General features: G+C 36.8%; 2 protein-coding genes across 2 annotated transcripts in view; both read left to right on the top strand.

Annotated features, from left to right (window-relative positions):
* LOC137658123 (uncharacterized) overlaps positions 1 to 8994 on the top strand; it is an 11487-nt gene extending 2493 nt beyond the window's left edge. Inside the window, exons 2-3 of the mRNA XM_068392812.1 lie at positions 1832 to 2142; positions 8394 to 8994. Coding sequence (XP_068248913.1) covers positions 1832 to 2142; positions 8394 to 8631 — 549 coding nt within the window. The 3' untranslated portion in view covers positions 8632 to 8994. The remainder of the gene's footprint in view (positions 1 to 1831; positions 2143 to 8393) is intronic.
* Positions 8995 to 11116: 2122 nt separating this feature from the next.
* On the top strand, positions 11117 to 18638 carry LOC137658111 (uncharacterized). Its single transcript, XM_068392806.1, has 3 exons — positions 11117 to 11137; positions 13100 to 13407; positions 18046 to 18638. The coding sequence occupies exons 2-3, from the start codon at positions 13100 to 13102 to the stop codon at positions 18287 to 18289; spliced, it is 552 nt and encodes a 183-aa protein (XP_068248907.1). The 5' UTR covers positions 11117 to 11137; the 3' UTR covers positions 18290 to 18638.
* The last annotated feature ends 6362 nt before the right edge of the window (positions 18639 to 25000 follow it).

Here is a 25000-nt window from a genome sequence, read left to right as displayed (position 1 = left end):
GTGGATAACAAATACTTTCGCCATTTTTAAAGCAATGTGTTGCTAAATAGTGACAATGTAGATATCCAGGACTGCACCAGAGCAGTGGAACTTATCCTGATTTTTCAGAAAATAATGTCATACTAGAATTGTTATACCCTGACTGTATCGTAGTAACATGACAGGGTATTTGTTTACAAGAGCACGCTCTCCATTTACTCCCAAATTATGCAGTCCTGCAGCTCTCTTCTTCTTGCACAATAATTAGGAGGTTCTTCAAATCCTGGGAAAGCAAAAAACGGCAAGATATGTTGAGCAAGAGGAGAGGGGTGAAAAAAAAATCTACCTTGGTTTCCTCACTAAACGGCCTAGAATTAACATCGTCAACAAGTCAACCAAACAAAATTCGTGATACCAGCGTACATGAACAGAAGTTCGTGATGCCAGCGTACATATGATATATATTCTAAATATATTCTATATAAAGAAATGGATTAATTACTCAAAAGTGTCCATAAAATATGCAATTTACAAATAGTGACACTTTTGAGTAATTAGTCAATGTTTAATTTAGTATATTATGAATATACAGTATATCAAATGTACGCTGGCATCACGAACTTCTGTTTATGTATGCTGGCATCACGAATTCTGTTTGGTTGACTTGTTGATGATGTTAGCTCAGCGCTAGGCCGTTTAGTGAGGAAACCGAGCTAGAATTTTTTTCTAACCCCTCTCCCCTTGCTCAACATATCTTGCCGTTTTTTGCTTTCCTAGCATTTGAAGAACCTCCTAATTATTGTGTAAGAAGAAGAGAGCTGCAGGACTGCATAATTACGGAGTAAATGGAGAGCGTGCTCTTGTAAACAAATACCCATAACAGAAAGATATGGTTACATCAGAAGACTGAGCATAGGTTACAACAAGGATGTAAAGGAAGTTGAAATGAATATGGAAAAGCACCAGCTGAAGTGAGGGAGACTGGAGACTATTGGAATGTAATGGAGAACAAAAGGAAAATTAAATTCAAGAGAGTGTAGTTTACCTATCTCAAGGATGTTTTTATCTTACAGTAAAAAATAAGAAGATATTATATCACTACAACATATATCTATAACTACAAGCTGACATTTTGTAAGACAATTGTGTAACTGTTATTCAAAAAGCTGATGCCAGGCTAGGTTATTACTCGAGATAAGGCGTTAGTGAGTTTTGCTTGAATATTAAGACAATCTCGTAGAATACATACCGGTAAATCGTTCAGTTTTAGTGTCTTATGTTTCAAAGTTGCATTTTTAAAGTGAACCATATCGATTTGATTTCATAAATCAGACCATTTTACATGTGAGAAGCTGTTTCTGGAGCTACTGTGATTTTCAGTTAGATAGATTTGCTATTCATTAAATAATAGAGTATCATGTTTGTAGATGAACACCAGTTTAAAAGAAAAAAAAAAGTGACCACTTCACATCTGCTCCATATAATAGTTCTTTTTGTATAATTTTCTACAGATTTCTTATGAACGTAAGAAAGACAATACTTATCATCTATTTTCAGGTGAAAGTTCTTTTTTCTATTGCTGGGATCGTCTCTTTTGCTGAAGGGACTCGTGAGATAATTGGAAATAAGGAAGCTCTGCATTATCTACTTCCTAATGACTCGAAAGTCAATAAGAATTTAAATTAGAGAGAACACTTGTTCGGTCCCTTCAGCACTACAAAGTACGCAGTCATTTTGGCCGTTTGTTCATTCTGTTTAAATTGCCCTAATGCATGGTTTCCTCTTCTCAGATGAGAAATATTTAGTATTTCCCAATCTCAGGTGAGAAATCATTCTTGTTTCCTATTCACAGATGAGAGTCCTTCTTTTCCTACTGCTGGGGATCGTCTCTCTCGCCAGAGGGGATCAGGAGGCAAGCAGAAATGTAAAAGACGAAGAGGACTCCTTGTCCATTGAGGGGGATGCCTTGGTTCCCAAGGAATCCATGAGCGAGAAGGAACGCTTGTTCGGCTCCTTCAGCACTACGACCTACACGATCGTCTCGGCCGTTACTTCGACCGTGTTCTTCTCCTGTCTGTCGGGCTCAGATGCAACCATCTGCCAAGGTCGAAATACAAAGCGATTCCGAAGAGGTTCCAGGACGAAAGCCATTGAATTAGAAGAGTAAGTAGATTATATCTTACTGGAAATGATTGTACACAAAAATTATCCTCTTAACTATTTTGCAAAAGATACTGTATTGTTAGATTCAAATTGAATGTTATACCTTCAGTTTAGACTGAGGAGTATTGATTGAAGTTCCAACCGAGGACTAACTTTAAGTTCTGATTAATGCGCTGGCCCAAATTCAAGAAAGTCCTTAGAATGGGGGTTTGAGATTTAATGATATTTTTCCAGGTCCAAATTGAAGACTAGACTCAGGCTTAGATTGTATACTCTAGTTCCAACTTCAGATTGAAACTCATATAACTGTGTTGTTATTGAAGGCTATGGTTTTATGTTTTAATTTAAGGAGACTGTTCTTGGTTCAAACTGGAAGCAATAAATTCTGTAGTTTGAAGGCTAAAATTGAAGTTTAGATTAAAAGGTTATACTTTCAGGTTCAGACTGAAAAGTGTAGTCTGTAGTTTAGATTGAAGTCTCTAGTTCTAAGTTTTGATTTAAATTCTTTTAGATTTAAAGACCAAAGGCTATAGATCCAGATTCAGATTTAATGCTGTAGATGAAGGTTAATATTAAAGGCTATATCTTAGGGTTAGAACTGAAGCCTATATCTGAAGGGTCATTTTGTAGGCTGTAGTTTCAAATTCAGGTGTAAGTAAGCCCATAGTTCCGGGTTGAGATGGACGGCTACATTGGAAGCTAAGAATGAAGGTTATAGATTGAGGTTCAAACTGAAGGCTGTAGTTCCAGGTTCAGGTTGTAAGGCTACTGTTTTAAGCTTTGATTCAAAATTATAGCTAGAGGTTCAGATTGAAAGTTATATAGCGGCATGGATGGATTGAAGGTTGTATTTCCAAATCCGGATTGAAGGTTATTGTTCCTGGTTCCTATTGAAGACTAAAGATTGAAGTTAAAATTAGAGGCTGCACTCCTAAGTTCAGACTTAATTCTATAGTTTAAAGTTAATATTAGAACTTATGGTTTTAAAGTTTGTAAATAAAGGCTATAGTTTTAAGGATTGGATTAAAGGGTCACTTTTTTTCATTATTTCACACTGGCATTCATCTTTCTTACATGCTTAATTCCTCTTTTTTTTTTTTTTTTTTTTACAAAATGATTTTTGTCCTCCCATACTTGAAACTATTTTATAAAATGCGGCCAACTTCCCTCTCCAGAAGCTTTCCAAAATATTTTACATCCTTCACACATCTCACTCAAGTTACACTAAAGCTTTGCGATCTCTGGCACCTCTTGAATAAGCACTCTTATTTATCAACAAAAATAATGATTCGTTACTCTAGCACATTGCTTTCATCCTAGTTTTTCGTTTCTTATCCCTTTTCGTCTTCTTGCTTTCTTGCTTACTTTTCTTTTCATTTTCATTTAGTACCTTCTTGAGTATTTCCACAGGAGTCGTCTTCATTCTCTTGCATTGTCAATTTGCCAATTTTCTAACTATTTCAACCATCCTTCCCTTCATTTAATCCTAATCTTTTCTCATCGTGACAAGCAAAACCAACTGTCACACTAATCTGTAGGTTTTCTATAACATCTTTAGAAATATCCTTAAAATCTGATCTAGGCCTCCCTCTGAAAAGGTTGCCCCACCTGGGTATACATGGAGGTCAAGATGAAAGACCATAGAACTAGGCCAAAAGCTGATGACTTATGTTCAAAGTTCAAATTGGTGACATGGTTTAAGTCTTGTTTTAAAGATTATAATTCCAGATTTAGATTGAAGGCTATTGTTTTAAGCTTGGGGTAAAAGTTATTAATTGTAGACCAAATTTAAGGCTATTACTCCATATTCAAATTGAATGACATACACAGAGTTTCAAATGAATCGATGTGGCTGAGGTCCTGATTGAATGACATGGAGTGAGGTTCAAATTGTTTTCAAACTTAATCAGATAAATTTATAAGTAATAGATTTCAAAGAGTAATTGTTGATGGGCATCATGGTGACTGGGAATGTAATATCTGGTGTTCCTCTGGGTATTAGTCTTTGCCCATTACTTGTCATGCTAAATTTATATACACATGCCACGTGGTTTGGCCTAGTAGACAACTGGTTTCATATGCAGATGATGCTATTCTCTTTGCATCAATTCGATATCCTGAATGTAGACCTGTGGTTATTGAATCCCTTAATAGAGATTTAGCTAAAATTAGTGCATGTCTGCATGGTGTAAATCATAAAGCATGAAGTGTAACCCTAACAAAACTCAAACTATGATTGTAAGTAGGTTTAGGACATTGACTCTTTAAAGACTTTTGGTGATCATTCTGTCATAAGGAAATAATCTAATCTTTTCATTCTACCATGTTTTGAGTATTGTTCTCCTATCTGGTCTTTACCTGCTGAATTTAATCTTAATTTGTTTGACAAAGACTTGTGGTCTAATAAATGCCTTATTCATGATTTGGTTATTAAGCACTGTCATTCAGTAAGTTCTTTGTGCATGTTTATTAAGAATTTTCTTAATTCTGACCATCCTTTGCACTTAATTCTTCTTTGACTGCACCATCCTCTACATAGTTCTGGATATGCAGCTAATTCAAACAGTTTTATCTTCTCCCTCTAAAAGCTCAATACTAGACACTATTCTAGAAGTTTTGCTGTGGCAGTGACCAGATTGTGGAATGATCTCCCTAAGCTGGCTGTGAAATTGGTGAAACTTCAGGAGTTCAAACTAGTTGTAAATACTTTTCTGTTGAACATGTTGACATAACCCCCTAGTTATATAGTTTTTATATGATTGATCTATTTCAACGTTGTGGTTGAGGTTGTGGTGGCTGTATGGTAGCGTCCTTGCCTGGTGACTGTCAGACTAGGGTTCGAGTCCCGCTCAAACTCGTTAGCTCCTTAGGTCGCTGCAACCTCACTATCCTTGTGAGATTTGGGGGAGCCTATAAGTCTATCTGCTGTGTCATCAGCAGCCACTGCCTGGCCCTCCTTGGTCCTAGCTTGGGTGGAGAGGGGGCTTGGGCGCTGATCATATGTGTATATGGTCAGTCTCTAGGGCATTGTCCTGTTTGATAGGGTAATGTCACTGTCACTTGCCTCTGCCATTCATGAGCAACCTTTAGACCTTTAAACCTTTAATGGTCTTAATATATTTTTTCGAAATATATTATTGACTCTCATAAACAGTTTACTTATTATTTATCTATTTCCTTTCCTCACTGGGCTATTTTCTCTGTTTTTAAATTAGGATTGGAGGCTCTGGTTTTAGGTTTAGATTTGAAATTCTAGTTCTAGGCTTAGATGGAAAACTCAAGTACTAGTTTCATATTGAAGCCCATAGTTTTAGGTTCAAATGTACGGGTAATAGTTTAAGAATCAGACTGAAGTCTGTAGTTCCAGGTTCAGAATGAACGTTATAGAGGTACAAAACTGATTGAAGACCATAGCTTCAGATTTATGTTAGTGATTCCAGTATTGGACTTATAGTGAAGGCCATATTTTCAGTCTTGCATCTCAAAGACTTTTGATTCCAGTATTGGACTTATAGTGAAGGCCATATTTTCAGTCTTGCATCTCAAAGACTAAAGCTGCAAGTATAGATTGAAGGCTGTACCCAGGGTCAGATTGAAAGAAATTATTCCAAGTCCAAATTATAATTAACTGTTCAGGATCCCTATTGAAGGAAAGAGCTACAGGTTTAGATTAAAAGGTGATAGTTCCTATAGTCCATTTCTTTTAGCGATGCATATTTGCACCGACTCGCAGCGGTGCCCTTTTAGCTCGGAAAAGTTTCGTGATCGCTGATTGGTTGGAATTATCTTGTCCAACCAATCAGCGATCAGGAAACTTTTCCGAGCTAAAAGGGCACCGCTGCGAGTCGGTGCAAATATGCATCGCTAAAAGAAATGGACTATAGTTCAGATTAAAAGCTATAGCATAGGTTTGGTTGGAAAATATATCAATTTTTGGGGGCGCAAGAGAAAAAATACGAGGTGATCGATGAAGTTGACCTTTTGTAAAACCATAATGCAGTGGATTTTATGAGTGAAAAATTTTAGATATTTAAACATTTAAAAACCAGAGTGTATTTTTAGCCACCACCTGTCAAATGTCTCTCCATAATTCCTTCTTACTGTAATATTTTTTCTCCATTTCCTTTACTCTAATTCTGTTACCCTCACATTCACGTTGATAAATGGCTCTCTTATATTCCACCACTTGAAAATTTTCAAAGTGATGAAGAAAACTTACTGAGGCTGTAACTTCGAAGGTCAATCAAAGTTCCATTTTCTATTTTATTTAAAGCTAAGACAATACACAAAATAAGTTCTATAAATACAGTGCAGGTTACTTTTCATCATATACGGTATATTTGTGTATGATTGTATGCATGAATATTTATATATATATATATATATATATATATATATATATATATATATATAAATGTAGGTAATAGGTTGGCCAAGGCACCAGCCACCCTTTGAGACACTACCGTTAGAGAGTTATTGGGTCCTTTGAAGGGCTAGATAGTACTACATAGGATCCCTCTTAAGGTTACAGCTCATTTCTCCTTTGCCTACACATACACCAAAGAGTCTGGCCTATGCTTTACACATTCTCCTCTTTTCTCATACACCTGACAACACTGAGATTACCAAACAATTCTTCCCTCAAGTGGTCAACTACTGCACTGTAATTGTTCAGTGGCTATTTTCCACTTGTAAAGGTAGAAGAGACACCAAAGCTATGGTAAGCAGCTCTTCTAGAAGAAGGACAGTCCAAAATCAAACCAGTAGTGCCATATCCTCTGTACCATGGTCTTCCACTGTCTTGGGTTAGTGTTCTGTTGCTTGAGGATACACTCAATCACACTATTCTATGTTTTCTCATCCTTTTCTGCCTTTTCCCTGTCTGCTTCTTCATTTCTTCTCTGGGATTCATTTTCAAAACCATCATTACTGTCCTCCCTTCAATTTAAATGGCCATCCTGGAGGGCACTTAGTCTTGCATGGTGTGTTGGCTCCCCCAATATTGATCAATTTTATCCGACATTTTATCCATAGTCTATGGGTTGTACGACTCTCTTTAGGTATATTAGTGTATATACCCTTTTTATCATTATTGTTAAGTTTCTTTTTAGTTATGGTGAAACTATTTTATTATTTATAATTCCCATCTTTCTTGAGATGTTAAGTAAAATCCAGGACCAGTACATCCTAGACTTTACCAGTGTTGTTTAATGTGTTGCAATATGCGTGGGCTGTATGCCAGTCTTCAAGACCTTATAGTCGCCTCCAGACAGTATGATATTTTATGCTCAGAAACTTTGGTATCTCAAATGAGGCATCATTACAGGTTTTAAGAAACTAATAATTTAAAAATGAGATGCCATGATGAGGGCAAGGGGAATGGCAGTGTATATTAGGACTGAGTACTGTTCTTCTCCCAAGCCCAGCTATGTTTACCTAACCAGTGTCAGAAATACAAAACTTTTAGTTATAAATTCTAAGTAACATTTAGTGCTGAGAACCGGAAATGAAGAGAAACGGCAATGATTGATTTCATATAATAGAATGTGGCATCTTTTCGTCTTATCTCTATTATTATTATTATTATTAATATTATTATTATTATTATTATTATTATTACTTGCTAAGTTACAATCCTAGTTGAAAAAGCAAGGTGCTATAAGCCCAGGGGCCCTAAAAGGGAAAATAGCCAAGCGAGGAAAGGAAACAAGGAAAAAATAATTTATTTTAAGAACAATATTTAAATAAATACTTCCTATATAAACTATGAAAACTTTAACAAAACAAGAGGAAGAGAAACGAGATAGAATAGTGTGCCCGAGTGTACCCTCAAACAAGGGAACTCTAACCCAAGACAGTGGAAGACCATGGTACAGAGGCTATGGCACTACCCAAGACTAGAGAACAATGGTTTGATTTTGGAGCGTTCTTCTCCTAGAAAAGCTGCTTACCATAGTTAAAGAGTCTCTTCTACTCTTACCAGGAGGAAAGTAGCCACTGGACAATTACAGTGCATTAGTTCACCCCTTGGGTGAAGAAGAATTGTTTTGTTATCTCAGTGTTGTCAGGTGAGTGAGGACAGAGGAGAATCTGTAAAGAATAGGCCAGACTATTCGGTGTATTTTAAGGCAAAGGGAAAGTTAACCATAACCAGAGAGAAGGATCCAATGCAGTACTGTCTGGCTAGATATAAATGATTTGATATTTAGATATCACATTAAATGACCCTAATATTCCTCAACCCCCAACAGAGGAGATGACCTCTTGGTACCCAGTCTTGAACCGAGTGACCTCAGTGAACCAATGGGAGAGAAGACGAGTGAAACAGAGGAATCCCCCAAAGAGAAGTTTGGATTCACTGTCTGGACCACGGCTCGAACTACGACTTCAGTCACCGTCTTCTACACTAATACATCCACTACCATTAGGCTTTCCTACTATTGTATTGCTGGAGGCATCCAGTACCCGGCTAACAATTGCGCCGGCTAAGGACTTGTTCCAGGCTGTCAGAGAGTTTCAAGGGAGGAGCAGGAAAGAAAAGAAGATGGCCAATTTTTTGTTTATTCGTTGTTAATATGTATGACGTTAAAATCTACAGAAAATTATTTCTTTTGCGCTTCTAATATGTCAGAATTGCCACTCTACTTCAAAATTATAGAAAGATGAATCTAAAAGAAAAAATATTTTAGAAAATTCCATCTCTTACCCTCCTCCCATGATACTCGGGAACTTGGATATCATTCATTCGACCAGAAACTATTCTAGTGTTGTATCACCTTGTATTTATGTATTTATATTGTTAAGACTCTGAGCTACGCGTTTTAAGCACATAAATGTATATACTCTTTCAAATTTGTCCTTATTTAAACCTTCTGAGACTTCTGGTGGGTATGTAAATGTGAAAACAACGAGAGAGCGCTAGCTGTCATCTCTTGATACAGTCAAGTTCAAAAGTCTTCGGACACTTGGTCAATGAGCGTGGGCCGATTGTTACAAGTTGGTTACATGTGGTCGTGGACTTCATTGTGCAACTTACACCTATCCTGCTGAAATATGATATAAGTTTATGGATGTCAGGGTGTTTGAGAGAGATTTATACTCCACACCTCTCTGGACGACAGGTGTCTGGGAGCGCGAGACCGGTCAAATATTCAACTATACAGTTGACCGTTTTCGCACTCCCAGACACCTGTCGTCCAGAAAGGGGTGACATAGAAATCTCTCTTAAACACCCGGAAATCCATCAACTTATATGAGTGACTGTACCTGGTTAATAGCTGACTGTGGTTGTTTGTCATAATGAAAGGTAAGGGCACAGTGCTTGGAAACAGTTTAAGAATATACCTGATAACGATTCATTTCCTTCTGCTATTTTATTTGGTGGGAAGCGCTGTGGCCTGATTGGTAACGTCTCTGCCTGGTGTTTGCCAGTCGGGGGTTCGATTCCAGCTCAGACTCATTAATGCCAATAGTGTCTGCAACCTTACCATCCTTGTGAATTAAGGTTGGAGGGTTTGGAGGAGCCTATACTGTAGGTCTACATGCTGAGTCATCAGCAGCCACTGCCTGACCCTCCCTGGTCCTAGCTTGGCTGGAGAGGAGGCTTGGGCGCTGATCATATAATATATGGTCAGTCTCTAGGGCATTGTCCTGATTGCTAGGGCAATGTCACTGTCCCTTGCCTCTGCCATTCATGAGCTACCTTTAAACCTATAATGTACCCTAAATAAAAAATACTCAAGAATGTTAAATAAATGTTTATTACGTTTTTCTAGAAAATGTTTTAGCAAGTGGTCCTCTGAAACTGTAAGAAAACGTTATAGTCGATGATTTCCTTTTAGACATGTGCTGTGTACTCCACTATTTACCCTTCTAGTGCGATACCCAGTGATGTGACCAGGTTTAAATTTCTAACCTGAATCATAGGGCATACATACATTCTCTCATATATATATATATATATATATATATATATATATATATATATATATATATATATTCCCTTTATATATACCATGTACACACTTAGACACATACATATATATATATATATATTCTTATATATAGTGTATATATACATACACATACATATATATATATATATATATATATACAGTGTAAAGTATATATTTATATATACAAGATGTATATGTATATATATACATATACAGTATATATATATATATATATATATATATATATATATATATATATATATATATATATATACTTGATATATTCTTATTATGTATAGTGTATACTGTATACTGTATGTATATACAGTGTAAAGCATATACGTATACAGTATATGCAAGCTATATATATATATATATATATATATATATATATATATATATATATATATATATATATTGTATATATGTATATACAGTATAAAATATATATATGTATATGTATAAGACACACACACACACACACACACATATATATATATATATATATATATATATATATATATATATATATATATATATATATATATATATAAAATGGGCGTGTTTGTATCTATGTATATTTATACAATCCTGTCGATGGGTATTCAAGCACTTGTTTGTTTAAAAATTTAAAATATATATAGCGATCGATTTCTGTAGCTTCAACAACCACCTTTTTGGCATCTCCATACAGTTTACATTTTCACGTTATGATCCCTTGCACCTGTCTTTAAGTTATACCATTTTAGTTGAACTATTCTAAGTATTAAATAGAAACTGCTTGTATTCCACCACTATGGCAAATGCCTTCTCTTGCTTTCTTCCCGAGTGTCTCTGCTTGCATTCTTCCCCGAGGACTTGGAGCCAAGCACTGGTAGAAGGATAATTGCAAGAGAAATGTTGCACTCCGTCAACGCCACTGAACAAGGATATAGAACAATATTTGTTAGGGAAGTTTCCTCGTTGCTTGCGACTCCCGTGTTAGTATAAAACAACACGCACATCTCTTCGACACACATAAGCTGCACAAAAGAGTGAAGGTCAGTAATTTGGTAGAGCCGTTTTAAAAGCTCCCTGTGAGAAGTGGTTTAATGTTGCTATTCCTTGAGTGGTTTTAATGAGGCGCATTTTCACTGACTCGCAGCGATGCCCTTATAGCTCGGAAAAGTTTCCTGCTATCTGATTGTTTAGAATGATCTTGTCTCAGCAATCAGCAATCAGGAAACTTTTCCTAGCTAAAAGGGCACCCCTGCGAGTCCGTTAAAATCTGCCTCACTAAAAAGAATTGACTATAGTCGGTCTAGTCCCGGTAGGTGTTCAAGGTGTTCATGTGATAGATCTCGAAAAACTTAAGGGTAATTGGTGGGGATTTATAAATGTTCTCCATATGAGCCTTTTTTTTAGTTTATATAGGAAATATTTATTTTTATATTGTTACTGTTCCTAAAATATGTTATTTTTTCTTGTTTCCTTTCCTCACTGTGCTATTTTCTATGTTGGAGCCCCCGGGCTTATAGCATCCTGCTTTTCCAACTAGGGTTGTAGCATAGCAAATAATAATAATAATAATAATAATAATAATAATAATAATAATAATAATAGAAGCCAGCTAGGCCTACTTGTGAAGAACACCATGTTGTTGCACTAGGAAGTAACAGTTAAGATAGGTTGCCTTAAAAGATTATTATTATTATTATTATTATTATTATTACTTGCTAAGCTACAACCCTAGTTGGAAAATCAAGATGCTATAAGCCCAGGGGCCCCAACAGGGAAAATAGCTCAGTCAGGAAAGGAAACAAGGAAAAATAAAATAATTTAAGAGTAATAACATCAAAATAAATATTTCTTATATAAACTATAAAGTCTTTTAACAAAACAAGAGGAAGAGAAACAACATAGAGTAGTGTGCCCAAGTGTACCCTCAGGCAAGGGAACTCTAACCCAAGACAGTGGAAGACCATGGTACAGAGGCTATGGCACTACCCAAGACTAGAGAACAATTGTTTGATTTTGGAGTGTCCTTCTCCTAGAAGAGTTGCTTATCATAGCTAAAGGGTCTCCTTTACCCTTACCAAGAGGAAAGTAGCCACTGAACAATTACAGTGTAGTAGTTAACCCTTTGAGAGAAGAAGAATTGTCAGGTGTATGGGGACAGAGGAGAATATGTAAAGAATAGGTCAGACTATTTGGTGTGTGATTAGGCAAAGGGAAAGTGAACCGTAACCAGAGAGAAGGATCCAATGTAGTACTATCAGGCCAGTCAAAGGACCCCATAACTCTCTAGTGGTAGTATCTCAACAGGTGGCTGGTACCCACTTTCCACTAAAACATTTTTATCGTTTATTATTATTATTATTATTATTATTATTATTATTATTATTGATGAGGTCTATTAGAGTTAGTGATATTCGAGCCTGCGTTTAAGTAACGTCCTAAAAAACGAACCAGTATTACTTCGAAATATAAGTAAGAACATTAAGAACTCTTGAAGAATAAGGTAAGCAAAAATGTCATTTCTGTTACCAATTCTTATATTAGAATAATTCCTGTTTACCATTCATAGAGAGATAATGCATGTTTCATAATCTTAAATGAGAGAGAACTCTTTTTTTCCTATTCTCAGATCAGAGATAATTGCTATAAACTATTCCCAGATCAGAGATAATTAGTGTAAACTATTCTCAGATCAGAGATAATTAGTGTAAACTATTCTCAGATCAGAGATAATTGCTATGAAATATTCTCAGATCAGAGATAATTAGTGTAAACTATTCTCAGATCAGAGATAATTGCTATAAACTATTCCCAGATCAGAGATAATTTCTGTAAACTATTCTCAGATCAGAGATAATTCTGGTTTTCTATTCTCAGATGAGAGATATTTCTTTCTGGTTTCTTATTCTCAAATGAGAAATAATTATTGTTTCCCATTCTCAGATGAGAAATAATTACTGTTTCCCATTCTCAGATGAAAAATAATTCTTGTATCCTATTCACAGATGAGAGTCCTTCTTTTCCTACTGTTGGGGATCGTCTCTCTCGCCAGAGGGGATCAGGAGGCAAGTAGCAATGTAAAAGACAAAGAGGACTCATCCATTCAGGGGGATGCCTTGAGTCCCAAGGAATCCATGAGCGAGAAGGAACGCTTGTTCGGCTCCTTCAGCACTACGACGTACACGGTTGTCTCGGCCGTGACTTCGACCGTGTTCTTCTCCTGTCTGTCGGGCACAGATTCGACAGTCTGCCAAGGTCGAAATGCGAAGCGATTCCGAAGAGGTTCCAGGACGAAAGCCATTGAATTAGAAGGGTAAGAAGTCTATTTTTTTTTATCATCTTTTTCGTTGTAACTTGTTTATAAAGATTTCAGTTTTCATTGCGTAATAACCCTTTTACCCCCAAAGGACGTACTGGTACGTTTCACAAAACTCATCCCTTTTCCCCCATGGTACGTTCTTGCAAAAAACTGCTATTTAAATTTTTTTTTGCATATTTTTGATAATTCTTTGAGAAATGTCAGGCATTTTCCAAGAGAATGAGACCAACCTGGCCTCTCTATGACGAAAATTAAGGCTGTTAGAGCAATTTAAAAAAATATATATACTGCAAAATGTGCTTGGAAAAAATTAACCCCTGGGGGTTAAGGGATGGAAATTTCCAAATAGCCTGGGGGTAAAAGGGTTAAGATATTTCTTCGTCAGAATTATTTGTTGTTGACAGGTTTGGCTTCATTATTAAAATATTTGATTTCCAATTCTGGTTCCCTTATCTCAGAATAGAGACAATTCTTGTTTCCTTTTTTTCAGATTGGAGATCATTCTTCTTGGCTATTCTCAGAATAGAGATAATTCTTGTTTCCCATTCTCAGAATAGAGATAATTCTTGTTTCCCATTCTCAGAATAGAGATAATTCTTGTTTCCCCTTCTCAGAATAGAGATAATTCTTGTTTCCCATTCTCAGAATAGAGATAATTCTTGTTTCCCCTTCTCAGAATAGAGATAATTCTTGTTTCCCATTCTCAGAATAGAGATAATTCTTGTTTCCCATTCTCAGAATAGAGATAATTCTTGTTTCCCATTCTCAGAATAGAGATAATTCTTGTTTCCCATTCTCAGAATAGAGATAATTCTTGTTTCCCATTCTCAGAATAGAGATAATTCTTGTTTCCCCTTCTCAGAATAGAGATAATTCTTGTTTCCCATTCTCAGAATAGAGATAATTCTTGTTTCCCATTCTCAGAATAGAGATAATTCTTGTTTCCCATTCTCAGAATAGAGATAATTCTTGTTTCCCATTCTCAGAATAGAGATAATTCTTGTTTCCCCTTCTCAGAATAGAGATAATTCTTGTTTCCCATTCTCAGAATAGAGATAATGTTTGTTTCCTATTCTCAGATAAGAGATATGTTAAATCATATCCTTATAAGATTTAGATTTGCTTGCCGAATTATCCTTTGCTTTTAGACCACTAAAGTTCATATTTGTGTAATGAGAATTTCTCACACTATATATTCTTCCTTTTGGATATATGTTGAAGTTTCTCAAATTCAAGTGTGATTAGATTAATGTTATATGCATACATAAACACATAATTACAATCATAACATAAAAATTCTAAAACTGTAATGGGGTCCTAGGTATTCCAATGGCTTGCATAAACTTTTCCAAAATACATATGAAATGTGGAAGAGGTTAAAGGTGAAGTGAATGAAGGACCAGACTTTCTGAGTTTCTCGTGGACTTACACTTGTCCTTTAAGAAGGAATTCAAAACAATTGCTAAGAAAATAATTTTTTTTTTCTTTGCCTTTCTGTTGGTTCATTTTGCAGACCAGAAATAGAGACAAAGCAGGTTTTATCTAAACATCCATGCATCTATGCCCTGGTTAGAACAAAAATATATAAAGAGAGCTTAATGTTCTTTAATCATGGCAGACGGGTTTTCCTGTATTTAGATATATAGAAACCAAACTCTAATCATTCCCAGAGAACAAAAGCTATGCCTAACTATAGTCCATTTCTTTTAGCGATGCATATTTGCACCGACTCGCGGCGGTGCCCTTTTAGCTCGGAAAAGTTTCCTGATCGCTGATTGGTTAGAATTATCTTGTCCAACCAATCAGCGATCAGGAAACTTTTCCGAGCTAAAGGGGCACCGCTGCGAGTCGGTGCAAATATGCATCGCTAAAAGAAATGGACTATAGATAATAATAGTAGAAAAAAAAAGAGAAATACAGGACCGGTGATATATTTGCAGGGATTACTAATGTGTATGCTCCATGTTAAAATTGGCAGGTCTAGCTCTGTGTTATAGTTTTAGGTTAATATTGGATTTAATAGTTTCAAATTCAGATTAAAAGCTACAGTTTCATATTCGGAGGGAAGGTTATAAATCAAAATTGAGATTGGAGGTTATAATTCCGAGATCATATTAAAGGCTTTACTCCCAAGTTCAGACTAAGTATCTGGCTCACGATTCACTATAAAGGATATAGTTCCAAATCCAATCCATCATTCCAGTTTCAATTTGAAGGCTGTTGCTTAAGGTAGGGAATGAAAAGTGATTGTTCCAGTTTCAGATAGAAAGTTTTACTTCCAAATACAAAAAGGAGGGCTTCAGTTCCATTTTAAGACTGCAGAGAATAACTATAGGTTCAAATTGATGTTATTGTTTGAGGTTCGGGTTGATTCTATAGTTCCAGGCCAAGACTGTCCCCTTGCGAAGGTTTAAAGGCCGCTCATGAATGGCAGAGGCAAGGGACAGTGACATTGCCTTAGCTAGCAGGACAATACTCTATAGACTGACCGTATATAGATATGATCAACGCCCAAGACCCCTCTTCACCCAATCTAGGACCAGGGAGGGTCAGGCAAGGGCTGTTGATTACTCAGCAGGTAGACCTCTAGGCTCACCCTAAACCCCCCTCCCCATCCTTAGTTCACAAGGATGGTAAGGTTGCAGACACTACAAGGAACTATTTAGAATAAGCGGGACTTGATCTCCCATCCAGCAGAACACTAGACAGGGACATTTCCAATAAGCCCCAACAACCCCTAATGAAATACACACAAACATGCAGTACATTAGATCAGAAGGCATCTGGACACTTATGATCCAGAGGGATATTTAGAGTCAAAGAGAGAGCAGAAACATCTGCCTGGGATGGGTAAAGTCCAAGCTTGCTGCCCACTACCTAGGGATTCAAGGGTGTCTTTTGAGGTTCAGAATAAAGATTATAGTTCAAGTTACACATAGAGGGATTAAATGCTAGATTCAAATTATAGGCCATAATTCCTATTTTGAATTGAAAGGTTTTGTTATAGTCCGCTACAGATCATAAGGTTCAGATCAAAGGCTATAACTCGAAGCTCATATTGGACGCTATGCAGTAACTTATAGCAAATTGAAGGGTAAATTTCATCATTCAGATTGAAGGGTTTAGGTTCAGGCTCAAATGGAAAGCAACGGTTCCAGGATCAGGTTTAAATCTATAATTTCCTTTTCAGATTAAAGGCAATAGCTTCGTGTAATGATTGAAGGCCATGATTCCATATTCAGGCTGAAGGCTATATAGGTGTAGATTGAATGTCACAGTGTAACTCCAATCTCAATTTGTAGTTACAAGTGCAAATGGATTTGATTTGAATTTGGGATCATCTGATCTGTATAGATAAAACTTTTTCAGATGGGGCTTAAAGGTTTTATCAGGCCTATTGTGTTTTGTGATTAAGAAAAGAGAGCAGGTATGGGCCTCTATGCTGGGGCCAGTCTCTGAGGTGCAAAAACAGTAATTAATTTCCTTCACTATTTTGGGGCTTGCACTGTAATTGTTCAGTTGCTACTTTCCTCTTGGTAAGGTTAGAAGAGACTATTTACCTATGGTAAGCAGCTCTTCTAGGAGAAGGACACTCCAAAATCAAACCATTGTTCTCTAGTCTTGGGTAGTGCCATAGCCCCTGTACCATGATCTTCCACTGTCTTGAGTTAGAGTTCTCTTGCTTGAGCACTCGGGCACACTATTCTATCTAATTTTTCTTCTTCTTGTTTTATTAAAGTTTTTATAGTTAATATAGGAGATATTTAATTTAATGTTACTCTCTTTGAAATATTTCATTTTTCCTTAAGTTTCCTTTCCTCACTGGGCTATTTTCTCTGTTGGAGCCATTGGGCTTATAGCATCCTGCTTTTCCAAATAGGGTTGTAACCTGGCAAGTAATAAGGATAATGATAATAATATGATATTGGCTAATGTAAGAATTGTTACTGAGATCTTCTTTTAAAGGCTTCTAATGTCCTTTTGGTTTTCATCTGTCACAGGCTTTTGCCTTCCCATCATGCTTAACCCATGAGATTTTTAGTAACTGCAATTATCCCGATGATTTTTTTTTTTTTTATTTGCTATTTCTTCCATGAGGAATAGTACTATCTCCGCAGACAAGTATAAACAAACTGTCTGTTAATGAACAAGTATTTTATCACTATCTTTTAATTAATTCCAGCCATTTCAATCCATCAGCTGAGTCTGATGGAATTTTTTGAATTGTTCTTGTCTCCTTGTATCTCTTCAAAAGTGCTCTCTTCAGGCTTTCATAGTTCAAAGCTTCATCTGAAGACCTACCAGGAAAGTCTTACAGACTCTTCCCTATCAGTAATGGACTGGATCATACATCCAACTCATCCTTATGCTAACGTTTGCTCTCTACATACCTCTCTGATCTATAGTTTAACCCTTTTACCTCCAAAGGACGTACTGGTACGTTTCACAAAACTCATCCCTTTACCCCCATGGTACGTTCTTGCAAAAAACTGCTATTTAAATTTTTTTTGCATATTTTTGATATTCTTTTGAAAAACTTGGGGGTAAAAGGGTTAATGAATGTCCATTAATATACTTGGATCTACCTCTAAATAGCACCACTTAACTCAAACATCATTCTACTCCTAACAGGGCAGATGACTTTAGTCTCCCCAAGCTCGAACCGAGTGCCATCGAAGAACCGACCGCTGAGGAGAGCAGTGTAGCAGGGGACGCCAAAGTCAATGATCCGAAGTTTGGCTTCACTATCTGGACGACAGCTCGAACTACGACTTCAGTCACCGTCTTCTACACTAATACATCAACGACCATCAGGCTTTCGTACTATTGTGTTGCTGGAGGTCTCCAGTTCCCAGCTAACAGATGCGCTGGTTAAGGACAAGATGTAGGCTGCCAATGAGTTCCAAGGGAGGGTTAACGAAAGAAAAGAGAATGGCTTCATAAGAACAGTGTTAAAATCAGGCCACGTAAATTATTCCTATTACAGTACGTATTAATGTGACAGAAATTCTACTTGATTGCAAAGTTAGAGACAGGTAAATTTTGAGGACAAGAATTATAAAATGTTCCTTCTCTTATCCTCCTCCCATGCTACTCAAAACTTCGATTTCACTCATTCGACCAGAAACTATGCAATAGCTGTATATCTTTGTATTTATGTATTTATATTGTTAAGACTCTGAGCTACGAATTTTAAGCACATAAATGTATATAATCTCTCAAATTTGTCCTTACCTAAACACCTTTGGTATAAATGAAACAAGTGAGAGGATCCCATCAGTATGAGAAACAGAATGCTGGTTACTGAAATCATAGAAAACAACAAAACCAGCTTTTCTATCATCATCCTGTATTCAAGCTGTGATGATGGTTATGACAGACAAAACAGAAAATCAAAGAAGGCAAGACTGTTAGAACTAACTGTATAACTAGTATTACATACAGGGTGGTACACAGAAACGTTTAGAACCTCACCTATCCCAAGTCTCCTTGTTGGTGCTGGAGAGTTACCATTAGACCTTTACCGAATGTCTTCTATTGTTTGGTATTGGTTTAGATTGCAAAGACTCCCTAAATCGTTAGCCTTTCAGACTGCAAGCCTTGTAAGGCATTCAACATGCTTTGAGTTACACCCAAAATCTCCTCAACCTTATGGCTTTCGGGTGAAACCATTATTAAACAATTTTGATATAACTAGAGTTAAGGTGCTTCCATTTAAGGTATTACATACAGGACGGCACAGTGTGGGAAGATCTGAATGGTCAGAATTGTGAAAAGTCTTATGCAACATGCAAAAAACCTAAATCTCATGCTACCCATATTTAGAAAAGAACTTATGAGAAATTACTTATACCTATTATACAGCGCCATCCAGTTTATCTTATGAGTGTCATCTTGTTGATTAATTCAAGTACATGTTTCTCGACGCTCGGATGCTGAGATGCAAGCCTTATCTGAGAAACCAAAGCATTTGTACTTCATGAAAAATCATACAATCTGGAAGCAGCTACAAGAATATTGGTATTACCATGTATTCCACGAATAATGCATTATTTGGACTTTGCGTCATACAGTTTACGATGTGTAGAACGAATTGGCCATGATTTCGCTTAGTAGCCCAATGTAGTACAGTATAAGAATAAGAAAACAATAAAAATATGACATCTTACCTGGAAACAAACTTGAAAAGTGTGATAACAATAACAATATGGTGGTGTAAAAGGAAATATTAAAAAAAGCTAATAAGAATCCATATAAAAGATAAAAAAGTGTAAAATAAAACCTTGTTAATATGGAGGGGCCGACACATCGTGCAAAGTAAAGTATCCTTCATAAGAGTCAAATCAACAGAAGGAAAGATGGCAGAAATATGTCCGAAAAAAGATGAGCAAATAAGTACAAGATAGGATTAAGGATAACTATTAAGTACACTAGGTCCAAAATGAACCCTGGCACCATAATAGACCCCGGCTAAAAAACAGATCCTGGCTCGAAAGTGGACCCTGGCTCCAAAGTGGACCCTGGCTCCAAAATGGACGCTGGATCCAAAATGGACGCTGGATCCAAAATGGACGCTGGATCCAAAATGGACCCTGGCCACTATAGAAGGACGCCAGGTCCAAAATCAATCCTTGCTTCAAAATGGATTCCTTAAGCCTACCCAAAACGGGGTAGGATGAACACAAGAGAAAGAGCAAAGGAGTAGAATAGCATGCTTGAGTGTATCCAAAAGCAGGAGAGCTCCAACACAAGACAGTGAAATGCCACGGTAAAGAGTCTATGCTGCTCTAGAGAACTGGTTAGATTTTCAAAAGGTCTTGCTAGAGAGCTTCGTATTGGAGTTTGTGCCATCAGTGTACCTTAAGCAGTGCGCTGTAATTATTATTATTATTATTATTATTATTATTATTATTATTATTATTACCTACTTACTTAATTTACTTACTAAGCTACAACCCTAGTTGGAAAAGCAGGATGTTATAAGCCCAGTGGCCCCAACAGGGAAAATAGCCCATTGAGGTAAGGAAACAAGGAGAAATAGATTTTTAAGAAGAGTAACAACTTTAAAATAAATATTTCCTATATAAACTATAAAAAATTTAACAAGACTAGAGGAAGAGAAATAAGACAGAACAGCGTGCCCGAGTGTACCCTCAAGCAAGAGAACTCTAACCCAAGACTGGAAGACCATGGTACAGAGGCTATGACACTACCCAAGACTAGAGAACAGTGGTTTGATTTTGGAATGTCCTTCTCCTAGAAGAGCTGCTGACCATAGCTAAAGTCTCTCTTCTACCCTTACCAAGAGGAAAGTAGCCACTGAATATGGGAACTACATGGGCATGTCGGGTGGAGGCGACATCTCTTAGCTTCATCAGCCATGAAGTTTGACTGACCAACGTTCCTCCAGGAGTGCAAGAACTCAAGCTCCTGTTAAATGGAGAAAAGTGCCGGATAGGATTGCAGCAGTTAGTAAACATCATAGTTGGCACTGTATATCCTAGGCTACTTAGTTGTAAGTAACTTGTGATAGGTAAAAGCGACTAAGCTAATAGAGTTGGGTTTGCATAAGACCAGGAAAATGGTTAAGAGATTAGAGGTACTCTCTTATTTTTAAAAAATAAATAAATAACATAATTGGCATAATTCGAGTGAGATTGGCACAGATTGCCTATATTTGATCATCCCAGTTCCTTAGTCCTTATGAACTGGTGTGGCTGCGCTTATCCAATCCCTTGGTTAGAGTCACTGAGAGTTGCAACAGAGAGTTGGGGAGGGAGAACTATTACTAACCTAAGGTACCCCTTGCTAAATCACCAGTTACGTCTCACAAGCCATCTGAGACAGTAAAGCGGGAGCAAATGTTATTAATAGATTGCTAGTGACCCACACTGGGGCCCTTTGGTAACCCATTTAATTGATCTAATGGGTCACTTGGTGGATTCAACCCTCCCAGTCAATCCCTCAGGAGAGATTGTGGGTCGCTCTAACCCTGGTACAGGGGCAAACCGGCAAGAAGGTCAACCCTACGCCAGCAGGGGCACTCAAAATCAGTTACCTGTAAACTGTCGCCGTATCTCCTACTAGCCGAGAGAAGAGGCAGAACATCGAAGCCCAAGGAGTGGATGACGGTGGTGGGTGGACTCCAACCTGCCCATCATGTAAGAAGAAGTTTAAGTCATTTGCAAGAAGGCGTCTGCACGAGACAAGCTCACACTTGAGGATTCCACGAGGGCAACATTCGGCACATCGAACAGCAGCGCAACAACCCCTGGGCCCTCGAGGAACTAACGGTGATGGCCCAGTTTGAAGCTGATAACATTGGTCATCCCTTTATAAGTTGAAGGATCATCGAGTGCATATTCAACCAACGAACGACGGAGAGTTTAAGCGCAAAACCAAAGTGAACGAAGTACCAGGACATGCTGAAAGAAGTCATGGCAAAGGAGAAGAAGGAGTACACCAGAGGATCACCAACTAAGACAGTCAAGGAAGTTGGAACTAGTATGGCTGGCCACGTGGGGGGTAAACCTAGCTGGACCTCCGAGGAAGAATACTCCATAGATTTTGAACTCTCCAAAATGGAGGACCCCCACCTCAACAAGTGGATTTAGGCGATGGTTCCACCCCTGGCGGATGCTAGAGAGCATCTGCACTAAGAGGACGACTGTCAAGTAAAAGGAGATGGTTACTCTATTACATATGGGAGATACCTCCGTTCCTGCTTCCATTCTTCTAGTTTGCTATCTAGCTTTTAACATTTACTTCATAATGCAACTGTGGGGTTTTACCCTTGTGCACATGGTTGCTGAATGACCTCCCAGAGTCCCAGTCCCAATGCGGGACCTTACGGCCCATACTCTTAAATCCAATCCTATCTAGGAAATCTGCTTACCATACCTTAAGGATCTCTTCAATTCTAACAATGTGGGCTGTAGTTGCCACTTAGGAGGTACAGTAACTTTGTTATTTGAGTGAAGAAGGAAGAGAATATTTTAACTCAAATGATAAACTATACTGCATATTTTATGGTCAGGAATATGAAATATATTTAAAAAGGGATTCAACTCAATATTTCAAGGATTGTCATACTCGTAAGATTATTATTATTATTATTATTATTATTATTATTATTATTATTATTATTATTATTAGCTAAGTTACAACTCTAGTTGGAAAAGCAAGATACTATAAGCTCAAGTGCTCCAGCATGGAAAAATATCCCACCGAGGAAAGGAAACAAGGAAACAGATAAATTACAAGAGAAGTAATGAACAATTAAGACAGAATATTTTAAAAATAGTAACATCATTAAAATAGATCTTTCAAATGTAAACTAATAAAACTTGCAGAAACCAACAGGAAGTGAAATAAGATAGAATAGCATGCCCGAGAGTACCCTCAAGCAAGAGAACTCTACTCCAAGACAATGGAAGACCATGGTACAGAGGCTATGGCACTACCCAAGGCTAGAGAACAATGGTTTGATTTTGGAGTGTCCTTCTCCTAGAGGAGCTGCTTACCATAGTTAAGACTCTTTTACTTTTACCTAGAGGAAAGTGGCCACTGAACAATTACATTGCAGTAGTTATCCCCTTGAGCGAAGAAGAATAGTTTGGTAATTTTAGCGTTGTCAGGTGTATGAGGGCAGAGGAGAATGTGTAAAGAATAGGCCAGACATTTTAATGTATGTGTAGGCAAAGGAAAATGAGCCATAACCAGAGAGGAATCCAATGTAGTACTATCTGGCCAGTCAAAGGACCCAATATCTCTCTAGCTCTCCGGATATTCCAGATTTTCAGTGCTCTAAGATAATCTTTTCAATCACGTACTCTCAACTTGTTTAGATGATCTGAAAAGCTTATTTGAAATAAGTAATGTCTTATTTAAAGCGTTTCGGGGCAGAAACTTCTCTTATCTAGGAAGGGAAACTACCCAGAGAAAGACTTCTGCCATTCAACTTTATTAGACCCTTAAATGGTTATCCCCAACTTTATTAGACCCCTAAAATGGTTATCTTTAACTTTATTAGACCCTTAAAATGGTTATCCCCAACTTAATTAGACCCTTAAAATGGTTATTCCCAACATTATTATACTCTTGAAATGGTTATCCCCAACTTTATTAGACCTGTAAAACGGTTATCTCCAACTTTATTAGACCCTTAAAATGGTTACCCCCAACTTTATTAGACACTTAAAATAGTTATTCCCAACTTTATTATACTCTTAAACTGGTTATTCCCAACTTTATTAGACCCTTAAAATGGTTATCCCAACTTTATTAGACCCTTAAAATGGTTATCTTTAACTTTATTAGACCCTTAAAATGGTTATCCCCAACTTAATTAGACCCTTAAAATGGTTATTCCCAACATTATTATACTCTTAAAATGGTTATCCCCAACTTTATTAGACCCTTAAAATGGTTACCCCCAACTTTATTATACCCTTAAAATGGTTATTCCCAACTTTATTATACTCTTAAAATGGTTATCCCCAACTTTATTAGACCCTTAAAATGGTTACCCCAACTTTATTAGAACCTTAAAATGGTTATCCCAACTTTATTAGACCCTTAAAATGGTTACCCCCAACTTTATTAGACCCTTAAAATGTTTATTCCCAAACTTTATTAAACCCTTAAAATGGTCACCGCCAACTTTATTAGACCCTTAAAATGGTTATTCCCAAACTTTATTAAACCCTTAAAATGGTTATCTTTAACTTTATTAGACCCTTAAAATGGTTATCTTTAACTTTATTAGACCCTTGAAATGGTTATCACCAACTTTATTAGACCCTTAAAATGGTTATCCCCAATTTTATTAGACCCTTAAAATGGTTATTCCCAACTTTATTAGACCCTTAAAATGGTTATCTTTAACTTTATTAGACCCTTAAAATGGTTATCCCCAACTTTATTAGACCCTTAAAATGGTTACCCCCAACTTTATTAGACCCTTAAAGTGTTTATTCCCAAACTTTATTAAACCCTTAAAATGGTTACCCCCAACTTTATTAGACCCTTAAAATGGTTATTTCCAAACTTTATTAAACCTTTAAAATGGTTACCCCCAACTTTATTAGACCCTTAAAATGTTTATTCCCAAACTTTATTAGACCCTTAAAATGGTTACCCCAACTTTATTAGAACCTTAAAATGTTTATTCCCAAACTTTATTAGACCCTTAAAATGGTTACCCCAACTTTATTAGAACCTTAAAATGGTTATTCCCAAACTTTAGAAGACCCTTAAAATGGTTATCCCCCATCTTTATTATACCCTTAAAAGGGTTATCCCCAACTTTATTAAACCCTTAAATGGCTATCCCCAACTTTATTAGACCCTTAAAATGGTTATCCCCAATTTTATTAGACCCTTAAAATGGTTATTCACAACTTTATTAGACCCTTAAAATGGTTATCTTTAACTTTATTAGACCCTTAAAATGGTTATCACCAACTTTATTAGACCCTTAAAATGGTTATCACCAACTTTATTAGACCCTTAAAATGGTTATCTTTAACTTTATTACACCCTTAAAATGGTTATCACCAACTTTATTAGACCCTTAAAATGGTTA

This window comes from Palaemon carinicauda, chromosome 1, assembly GCF_036898095.1.
Source record: "Palaemon carinicauda isolate YSFRI2023 chromosome 1, ASM3689809v2, whole genome shotgun sequence".
Classification (NCBI taxonomy): Eukaryota; Metazoa; Arthropoda; class Malacostraca; order Decapoda; family Palaemonidae; genus Palaemon; species Palaemon carinicauda.
Note: the sequence above shows the minus strand (reverse complement) of the source record. Positions and strands in the feature narration are given on the sequence as shown.

What these genes read in the sequence shown, in the direction of transcription:
- LOC137658111 (XM_068392806.1), top strand. Translation starts at nt 13,100, where the DNA reads ATGAGAGTCCTTCTTTTCCTACTGTTGGGGATCGTCTCTCTCGCCAGA. An exon ending in AAAGCCATTGAATTAGAAGG is followed by an intron (nt 13,408 to 18,045) that starts GTAAGAAGTCTA and finishes TACTCCTAACAG; the next exon opens with GGCAGATGACTTTAGTCTCC.